The 10,666-nt window shown below is 37.1% G+C and overlaps 1 protein-coding gene across 1 annotated transcript; it reads left to right on the top strand.

Annotated features, from left to right (window-relative positions):
* Positions 1-2,800: 2,800 nt before the first annotated feature.
* Positions 2,801-9,091, top strand: LOC141723952 (putative phospholipid-transporting ATPase 4). The gene is made up of 11 exons (XM_074525925.1): positions 2,801-3,112; positions 3,682-5,564; positions 5,650-5,760; positions 6,005-6,281; positions 6,366-6,454; positions 6,545-6,629; positions 6,711-6,920; positions 7,026-7,151; positions 7,535-7,633; positions 7,897-8,088; positions 8,174-9,091. The coding sequence occupies exons 2-11, from the start codon at positions 3,751-3,753 to the stop codon at positions 8,831-8,833; spliced, it is 3,663 nt and encodes a 1,220-aa protein (XP_074382026.1). The 5' UTR covers positions 2,801-3,112; positions 3,682-3,750; the 3' UTR covers positions 8,834-9,091.
* The last annotated feature ends 1,575 nt before the right edge of the window (positions 9,092-10,666 follow it).

Genomic DNA, 10,666 nt, shown 5'->3' with positions numbered 1-10,666 from the left:
AATAATGCAAAAATGCAAAGAAATAATATAAATGAAAGTCCTATAATTTTATAAAAATAAAAATGTGATTTTTGTGGGGTTTTTGACACCCAATGGGGGCCGGAAAAATCATTTTTCGCAAAACGAGAAAATTTATAAATTATCTAGATGTTCAGAACAAGGCGGTTGTAAAAGCCATTTGATGAAAAATAAGGCCCGTTATTTTATTTGAAATACTGGCTTTAAAATCATCGTTTGGGTCATAAAACGTTTGAAATAAAACCTATAAATGCATAATAAAATATCTGAAAAATACCTTAAAAATACAGAAATGACATGGAATACACGTATCACGTAACAGTTAGGGTTTATCAGATAATCACACATAAATGACACATTAATTCACATATTTTATTATAATCATGATATAATATAAACGTAAAGTTCCCAGTCGTTACACACGGGCTGTAGCAGCAGGGCGTTAAAGAACGTCCTGACATGATTAGCAAGGTCTCGAGTACCATCGTATACTTTGATGGTGGGCATCTTGAACTTCCTTGAGATGTGTGCATTCATTATCTCATCAGTGAATGGTGGGTTTGGATCATCAGGATCTCCTAGGGGAATAAGATCACTTGGATCAGCCCTTGGGGCAACAGCCCTTCTTGATATTGGTTCATCCAGGTCTATGATTGGAGAAGGATTTCTCTACCTCGGAGCGAGGGGGGGTCTTGGGAGCAGATACGTCTCCAGGTCACGTTTCAACCTTTGGATCTCAGCTTTATGAGCCCTTATCCTCTCTTGAACATCTTGAGGATTCGTTCCTTGAGCGCTCCTGGAGTGTTGTTCAGTATCAGCCATCGGCTCTTTGCCAGCACGCCTCCTTCTTGGAGCAACATCATCATCCGATAATTCGGAGTCTCTTTCAGTATAAGGTCCAGAGAATTCTTGATCCTCCGGAATAGGATCCAAGCCACGTATGTATTGGGGCGTCCGCCCTTGTGCTTCACCCCTATCAAAGTGTCCATTCCTTTCAACTTCGAGGTATAGAGGCATCCCGTAAGGGGGGTTAGTAGTCTCAATCGTCGAGTACTCATACCCAACGGGCTGAGAGTTCACAGGTGCATGTAGCTGATGAAATTGGGGATTCGTCCCTTGAGGAGCCGGGGGATTCATCCCTTGTGGTTGAGCCTCAGTTGCCCCTAACAGGATTTCTCCTTGGGCGGAGGCATAAGTTCAGTGTGGTGGTACTTCCACCGCTGATGCGATTGTTCGTGGTAGGACATGAGTGCCTGTTCCACTGTTGTTTCTGCTCTGTGTATTCACCATGGTTGTTGTAGTCTTCCTACAGACGGCGCCAAATATTGTGGAATAAAAACCTGAGTTCGTTAGTATTTAATGTTGGGGTTTGTGAGTTTCGAGCTTTAATGGTTGCTCTTGCATTCGGGACTATCGGTCCTTGCAAGATGCCTACGTATCTCTGTGTTGTAGAGAATCAAGCCAAAAACGTGGTTCTAAGTTGAGGGGTAGAACCATTTATATAGAGGTGAGTCTAGTGTTAGACTTGTGTTGGGAGATTTGGTGTACAAGTCTCCAACCTAAATGGTGATTAAGAGTCCTGTAAGGGAAGGAACTTCAGAACCTTATGTGTAGGACTTTGAGTCTGTTTAGAACACATGTCTCTGCTATTACAGCCGTATTGGGCCTAGTCCGTGAACAACTTGTGTTCATGGACCTTGATGACATCAACTGGTGGGCCTTGTCTACATGTGTCGTCTTGAGCCTGCTATGAACTCGGACCAAACATGATTGTACTGGACTTTTAGACAAGAAGCCCAAGTGTAATTAATGCGACATTTAATGTGGCTTTAGGATGTATTTTCTATCCATATCATATTTAATAATATAAATGTTTGTTGTTAACGGGATTCGAACCTGAGAACTTACATGTGTCTTATAAATAATAAATATAAATGTTTGTTGTTGACGAGATTCGAACCTAAGACCTTGTGTAGTGTATTTTTTAATATTTAAATCTAACGGCTCTAATTGTTTAATTAAAAAGATCCAACGGTCGTGATGGAAAAGGATAACCAAAATTAGGGTTAACCAAACTACAAATTATATCATTCTGGTTATTATAGTATAGTATAGATATGTGTATACATATATATATATAGATAACAATTATATATAATATATTATAAAATTAAGTGTTATTCTAAAAATAAATATGCTTATATTAATTGTTTTTTATACATATGTCCATTTATAAATTAATATTTAATAATAAAATTTATTTATAACGTATAATTCGTATCGGGTACTCGAAGTAAAATAAAAAAATCAACTCTAAATCTTGATCGTATAATTTTGGTTTCATATATTTTTGTGTCATTTACCTAAATTGTAAACATAAATATTATTTTTTTTATATCATTTTATATTGTACATCTCGTATTGTGATAAAAAATTTGATTCCAATAATTTTTCTTATTATTTTATTTTAATTTGATTTTATTAAATTTTCATATTATTTTATGTCGGGCGCCACTTGTCCCTGATCAAATTTTTTTTTACCAACCATAATTTTCTTGAGTCTTTTTTAAGATTAATGAAACGAAACGAGCGCCTAATATTTCATTACCTAAAATTTGGAGCGAAGAAGAATAAAAAAAAATAAAAAACAAAAAGGAGACCCGTACGTAAAACAGAGTAGAGTGCAGGAGCAGAGCAGAACAGGAGGGCCCAGCAAGACTTGAGACGGAAAAGAGACTCTCCCCGTCTTTTGCTTAAACCCCCTCGCTCTCTCTCTCTCTCTCCCCTCACTATTTGAAAACATACATAGAATACTCTCCTACAAAAAACCTCTCTTCCCACCCCCCCTCTCTCTCTCTCTCGCCCACACACTATTTGAAAGCATTCATACAATACTCTCCTACAAAAATGTACTGTATATAGCATCAGACAAACACACGAACTAGCATTCATTTTTTGTCTCCCTCCTGTAATATCTCCTGCTTCCTACTCTTTTGCTGGACCCTTTCTTTCTTTATTATTTCACTTCACTTGCTCTGCCCTGCCCTGCCCTCATTCTTCTCTTCAAGATTAACACCCCCCATCATATTTTCAGGTACCTCTTTAATCTCTTACTTATATTTCAATATTTATTTTAAGTTGTGCAAATTAAATTTCTTGTTTTTATAAGTTGTGCTTACTTGTTGATTACAAATGTAGTATATTTTCTGTAAATTCTTTAGTCTTTACTTTCTGTTTTAAATATTATGGTCTTCTTGTATTTCTAGGTAATCAAGTTCTTGAGTTTGTTCTGCTTTTACTTAGTTGTTCTTGGTTGACCTTGTGTCCTGATGACTTTAAGCTATCAATTATACCTGTATTTTCTTGTTTTCTTTTATGTGAAAAATGCTTTATCAACTTATCAGCATGTACTCACAATTTACTGCAATTCAATTTGTTTCTCAATGTCCATGTTTGCCGTCGCTATAATGTTCCGATTTTTAACATTTTTTTGTTTTTCTATGGGATTGTAGTTTACTTGATGTTTCTAGTGTTGACCAGTGTTTTTAGAGTATGCTCTTCTAGAATTTGTTTGATCAGTGTTTATATTTTTCTTTAAAGTTTCCAAGAATCTTAGGAGTAATTCTGTGGTCCTGTTCTAAAAGTTAAAGTTGTTGATGCCAGAGTTCTTGTGAACTTTTCGAGGTGCTTATGTGGTACTCTTGATCTTTCTTGGCTACTAAAGCCCGGGAGATGGCAAATAGCAGGACCAGGGGAAAACTCCTACGTAGCAGTCTTTATACATTTGGGTGCGTAAGGTCACCTACCGATGATCCTGAGGGTCCTCACGAGTTTCAAGATTCCGGATATTCAAGAATCGTATACTGCAATCAGCCCCATCTTCACCGAAAGAAACCTCTTAAGTACTCTTTAAATGACATATCAACCACAAAGTACAATGTCATTACTTTCTTACCTAAGGCATTGTTTGAGCAATTCCGCCGTGTTGCCAATGTTTACTTCTTCGTTGCTGCAATTTTGTCACTCACACCTCTTACTCCATTCTCATGGTATAGTATGGTTATTCCTCTGGCCATTGTTGTGGGACTTAGTATGACAAAGGAGGCAATTGAGGACTGGCGTAGATTTCTTCAAGATAGGGAGGTTAATCTGCGGAAAGTCAGTACTCGTGAAACAAATGGGAAGTTTTCTTATAATCCTTGGTTGAAGATTCAGGTTGGAGACGTGGTTAAAGTAGAAAAGGACCAATTTTTTCCTGCAGATTTATTTTTTTTATCATCAAGTTATGAAGATGGAATCTGTTATGTGGAGACTATGAACTTAGATGGAGAGACAAACCTGAAGGTTAAACGAGCTTTAGAGGCAACTTTACCTCTGAATGATGATGACTCCTTCAAGAATTTCACTGCAACAATTAAATGCGAAGACCCCAATCCTAATCTTTACTCCTTTGTCGGTAATCTAGAAATTGACCACCGGCTCTATCCTCTCGATCCCAGCCAAATTCTACTGAGAGACTCAAAGCTTAGAAATACTGCTTTTGTCTATGGAGTGGTAATCTTCACTGGTCATGACAGCAAAGTCATGCAAAATGCTACAGTATCTCCTTCAAAAAGGAGCAGGATTGAAAAAAAGATGGACAAAATCATTTATATCCTCTTTATATTCCTTGTGCTCATCTCATTAATTAGCTCAGTAGGTTTCGCTGTTAAGACAAATAGAGAGATGCTAGATTGGTGGTATATACCTCCTGATAAAAGCAGCCTATACTATCCTAGCAAGGCCTACTTGTCTGGAATTTATCATCTGCTCACTGCTCTTGTCCTTTATGGATACCTAATACCCATCTCGCTTTATATCTCAATTGAGTTTGTGAAGGTCCTTCAAGCAAATTTCATTAACCGGGACCTGCAGATGTTCGATGAGGACATGTCAACTCCTGCTCAAGCACGAACCTCAAATTTAAATGAGGAGTTGGGCCAGGTCGATACAATTCTCTCTGATAAGACCGGAACTTTGACATGCAACCAGATGGATTTTCTCAAGTGTTCTATAGCTGGGACTGCATATGGCAGATCTACTAGTGAAGTAGAAGTAGCAGCTGCAAAGCAGATGGCAGTGGACACTGATGGGAAGGAACCTGAATTTTCAAGCAATCTCAGTCGAAGAAGTAGTGAAAACAAAAGGCACAGTTTTGGACAATCCGAAATTGAGATGGAAAGCATCAGGACTCCTAAAGATGTGAAACACCAGACTCCTGAGATGAAAGGGTTTAATTTTGAGGACAGCCGTATCATGAATGGAAATTGGTCTAGAGAACCCGATGCAGGTCTGATTTTGTTATTTTTCCGGATACTTGCCTTGTGTCACACTGCAATTCCAGAACTAAATGCGGAAACTGGCGGTTTTGACTACGAAGCAGAGTCACCGGATGAAGGAGCTTTTCTTGTTGCAGCTAGAGAATTTGGCTGCGAGTATTGTAAAAGGAGTCAAACAAGCATATTTCTGCGCGAAAGGCATCCTTCCTCTAACGAAATTATTAAAAGGTCAAGACATGTTAAGGTTTCTGTAATAAAAGTTGATACAGGGGAAGATGGATTGACTGATTATTGTTTCCTGATAAAATTTCAGGGAGTTTAAAATTCTTAATGTGCTCGATTTCACTAGCAAAAGAAAGCGAATGTCTGTGATTATCAAGGATGGGGATGGGCACATTCTTCTGCTGTGCAAAGGCGCAGACAGGTCTGCTTCAGACCCTTTACATTTAGTATACAAGGAACACACAACTTTTTACTCTATACTATACACTGCTTTCATTAGTTTAGCAATTCTACATTTTTCTTTAGGTCGTATTAGATGATCAAAGCAGACATACAATGTGAAAGGATTCAAGGCTTAGTTCAAAAATGATGTTGCCTTTTCTATTTCCTCTCCTTTGCCAAGACTGTATCCAGTATGTAATATTATCTTTTATTTTATTATTTAGCATCATTTCCGACCGTTTATCTAAGAGTGGACGAATGTTTGAAGAAGCTACTATGAAGCATCTGAAAGAATATGGAGAATCTGGGTTGCGGACTCTCGCACTTGCTTATAAGAAGCTAGAAGAAGCTGAATACTCTGCTTGGAATGAAGAGTTTCAAAAAGCAAAGACTTCTATTGGTGGTGACAGGGAGATGATACTTGAAAATTTGTCGGATGTGATGGAAAGAGATTTAGTACTTATTGGTGCAACTGCTGTGGAGGACAAACTTCAGAAAGGGGTATGAGAGTCATCGCATGAAAATAATTTGGTTGTTTTCTCTTTTAGGTTCCTTTCTGATTCAGCTGTGTTGTTTCAATTCCAGGTGCCTAGGTGTATTGATAAACTAGCACAAGCTGGTCTGAAAATATGGGTCCTTACAGGTGATAAGATGGAAACTGCAATCAACATAGGGTATGTCTATAGCTTTATGTGATCTGTACGTAGTATGTAATAATTAATCTACACCAGTAAGTGGGATAAAGTTGCATTGTCCTGGTGCAGATATGCTTGCAGTCTGCTTCGACAGGGCATGAAACAAATATGCATAGCAGTAAATGTTGACATCATAAACCAAGATTCCGGAAAGGTATCCATTTTTTAAAGCATAGCGTGTAAGAGAAATGTAATCATTTCTATACAGGTCTAAATGCTGGTTATTATCTGTCAGTTAGCGAAGGAGGACATTTTGATGCAAATCACTGATGCCTGCCAAATGGTTAAGCTTGAAAAGGACCCTCATGCGGCATTTGCCTTGATTATTGATGGCAAAACATTAGCTTATGCCTTGGAGAATGATATGAAACATTATTTCTTAAATCTAGCAGTTGATTGTGCTTCTGTCATATGCTGTCGTGTCTCTCCTAAGCAGAAGGCTCTGGTGAAATACTTAAATGCATTGTAAAACTTGTTCTGTTGTCCCATTTCAGCTAAAAAGATATCGATAAGATTACTAATTGTATGATTTATTTTATTGCCACTCCAGGTAACAAGATTAGTGAAAGAAGGTACTGGAAAGACAACCTTGGCAATTGGTGATGGTGCAAATGATGTTGGAATGATTCAAGAGACGGATATTGGTGTAGGCATCAGTGGTGTTGAAGGCATGCAGGTTCGTAATATCTTTTACAGGTTGCTTCTGAAATATACAGTTATAAACAATAATCTTTTCAGGATATCCTCTGAGTTGGGACTTGGGATAATAATGAGGAAAGGCTTTTTGGGTTTTTTATCTGTTGTATACATCTCCATCCTAAGGCATATGATAGATAGATTGTGAGGAGAAATAAAAAATGGGCCTTGTGCATTTGTTCAGATCCTAAATCTGTGCATTTTATATTAGTGAAGTCCGGTTACTCAAAATATTGTGTCCATATTTTCTACAGTTTCTGGACATTCTCAAATCATCTTTATTTTGTGATTAAGTAGGGAGCTAAAAGCTCATCATACTTCTTAATCCTGTTTACAAGCTCATAGATTCTCAGCTTCTTGCAGGCTGTGATGGCTAGTGATTTTTCAATTGCACAGTTCCGATATCTGGAGAGACTTCTGGTTGTCCATGGTCACTGGTGCTACAAGAGGATAGCTCAGATGGTAATATACAAGTTTTTAAAAGTCTGACCATTATGTCGATATAAACAGTCCGATTTTTCAGGTCCACAGAGTGACTGCATACAAGAAATGTGTTTTTCTTGTTGACATACTCAAATGAGTACCAACTGTCAGCAGGCCATATTTACATGCACACAAAGACAACAATACATCATGCATAGCACAATGTTCTCCCTCTTGCTACCGTTTATAATATTGCTTATATACTGATTCATTCTAATTGAACTGCAACTTTCTGTGTGCAGATATGTTATTTCTTCTACAAGAACATTGCCTTTGGGCTTACACTATTTTACTTTGAGGCATTCACTGGCTTTTCTGGGCAATCTGTCTATGATGACTGGTATATGTTGCTATTCAATGCTTTTCTTACATCATTGCCTGTCATTTCACTTGGTGTCTTCGAACAAGATGTTTCTTCTGAGGTCTGCTTACAGGTCTGTCCATCAATCTTGTTTGTACTTCTTGTTTACATTCAGTTACCGGTGTTCGCACACTTATACAAAGTAATTGTTTCTTTAGTTTCCAGCATTGTATCAGCAAGGACCAAAAAACTTGTTCTTTGACTGGTATAGGATACTTGGGTGGATGGGAAATGGTCTCTATACCTCCCTTGTTATTTTCTTTGTGAATATCGGCATATACTCTCAAGATCAGGCCTTCCGCTCTGATGGCTATACCACAGACATGGCTGCTACGGGCACCACTATGTTCACTTGCATCATTTGGACGGTTAACTGCCAGATTGCCCTCACAATGAGTCACTTTACATGGATCCAACACGTCTTTGTGTGGGGAAGCATTGCTCTTTGGTATATATTTCTATTTCTATATGGGCTGATGGTGTCACCTGGGAATTCTTTCAAAATACTCGAAGAAGCTCTTGCTCCTGCTCCGCTATACTGGCTAACCACGCTCTTGGTAACAGTTGTCTGTATTTCCCCTTACCTACTTCACATAGCATTCCAGCGAGCAGTGAATCCGATGGATCACCATATCATACAAGAAATCAAGTACTACAAAAAAGACGAAGAGGACCGAAGTATGTGGAGAAGAGAGCGGTCGAAAGCTAAACAGGAAACAAAGATAGGGTTCTCAGCAAGTGTAGATGAAACAATCAGACAGCTGAGAGGGAAGTTGCAGAAGAAACATTCTTGGTCGACTCCACGCATTAGCAAGTAACAAGTATACATTGTTCATCTTCTCGATATTTTTGGTTCTGTCGATATTTGTTGGGGTCACCGGCAATTAGCCAATCCTCAGTGGCCCTTGTTTAAGAGTCATGACCTGTATAGTAGCGGCTTTGCTTCAAGTGATGTATTAGAGAGTAGGAGAGTGTACAGGCTCACAGCAGTACATGCATGTATAGATAACTTTTCTTATTTTTAAGCCTCACTTTGACGAAAGAAAAATAAATACACAGGACTGAATTTACTTCAACGAATTAGTGGTACAACATTTAAATATCAAGTAGAGATGTTGTGTGCTTGGTTTTCTTAAACACTTGTTGTCTAAACCAAATTTTACAATAAAACAGTTGTTCCCTTTTTTTTTAACAAAAAAACAGTTGTTCCTTTTATGCATCAAAGTAATGAATATACTTTTCAAATTTGTGCGAACATGATATGCACAATGTATTCTCATTAGCCCATAATAAACTCCAAAGATAAAAGAAAAAAATGGAAAAAGTAAATTTGACTCTAGAAATGATAAAAACCATATTTATTTCAGAATTTCAAATTTTAATGGAACATCTACTGATTTACCTATATTACATAAAAATCCAAAATAAATCTTACTAATATTAATTAACAAAAATTAAAAAGAAAGGTCGGGAAATTCTAAGAGGAACCGAGATAATTGAAGAACTTGAGTGCCCGATCAAATTCAAGGATATGATTAGTTAATAATCGAAGAATTTAGTGCCCGGTCAAACTCAAGGATATGATTAGAGAATAACCAGGTTATGAGAAATTTAGATGATTCTGTAAATTCAACTCTAAATATAACTGGAAGATTGTATAAAATTTGTACTTTGTCAATCTGTCAGTCTTTTATTTTAATTTTAACTACAAGACTAAGTCACCCTGACAACCCTAGGAATCAGTTGTATGATAATCTTACTGTATTTTGTATTGTATTTCTTGAGTCTATAAAAAGACTAGATGATTTTTCTATTAACAGCCATCAAACTAAGAATAAATTATGGAAGAAGATTAATCTTGATCATGTCTCGGAGAGAAGTACAGGAGTTTGGATTTGAATAGTGTTATTTTTGGAAAAATGTTTTAAGTCAAATATCAACAAGTCGCAGATCAAGGACTATAGAGATGTATGTCAAGAAATAAAAAATGACTTGTTGAGAAGTCCAAAGAGATATCGACAAGTCAATCTGCTTGTAGAGAATTAGAGATATCAACAAGTCAAAAAGTCCATGTAGAGAACTGGAGATTTTGACAAGTCAAAATCTACTTGTAGAGAACTGGAGATGTCGACAAGTCAAAATCTGCTTGTAGAGAACTGGAGATATCGACAAGTCAAAAGTCTATGTAGAGAACTAGAGATATCGACAAGTCAATCTACTTGTAGCTCGACAAGTCATAATACTTATCGAGAAGTGGAGATATCGATAAGTTATTTTACTTATCGATATGTGACTCTCTACACAGTAAGAGAGATCTCGACAACAACTTCAGAATTCAGAATACAGACAACTTGAAGATCCCAGATTATCGATCAACAAACAATTCTATCACTGAATTGGAAAAACTACAAATACAGTTAGAAGGAAAAAAGATAAAAGGCCAGGATGAACTAGACAGCAGGAGGGTCACAGACATGTTAGATTGTATAAAGATTTGTTGCACTTAAAGTGAAATAGATAAATAGACTTTAGAATTTGTGTTAGTCCATTCTAGTGTAATCTTTGTAACCTGTGCATGTTGTTCTATAAAACATGTCAGGGGTTGTTGGTGAGACTGTGTAGCTATATTAACAGTTACGTGATAACTCAAC

Source organism: Apium graveolens, chromosome 5, assembly GCF_009905375.1.
Source record: "Apium graveolens cultivar Ventura chromosome 5, ASM990537v1, whole genome shotgun sequence".
In the NCBI taxonomy this organism is placed as follows: Eukaryota; Viridiplantae; Streptophyta; class Magnoliopsida; order Apiales; family Apiaceae; genus Apium; species Apium graveolens.
Note: the sequence above shows the minus strand (reverse complement) of the source record. Positions and strands in the feature narration are given on the sequence as shown.

Coding starts and splice junctions, on each gene's coding strand:
- LOC141723952 (XM_074525925.1), top strand. CDS start 3,751: ATGGCAAATAGCAGGACCAGGGGAAAACTCCTACGTAGCAGTCTTTAT. Junction 6,455..6,544: donor GAAACTGCAATCAACATAGG/GTATGTCTATAG, acceptor GTCCTGGTGCAG/ATATGCTTGCAGTCTGCTTC. Junction 7,152..7,534: donor GTGGTGTTGAAGGCATGCAG/GTTCGTAATATC, acceptor AGCTTCTTGCAG/GCTGTGATGGCTAGTGATTT.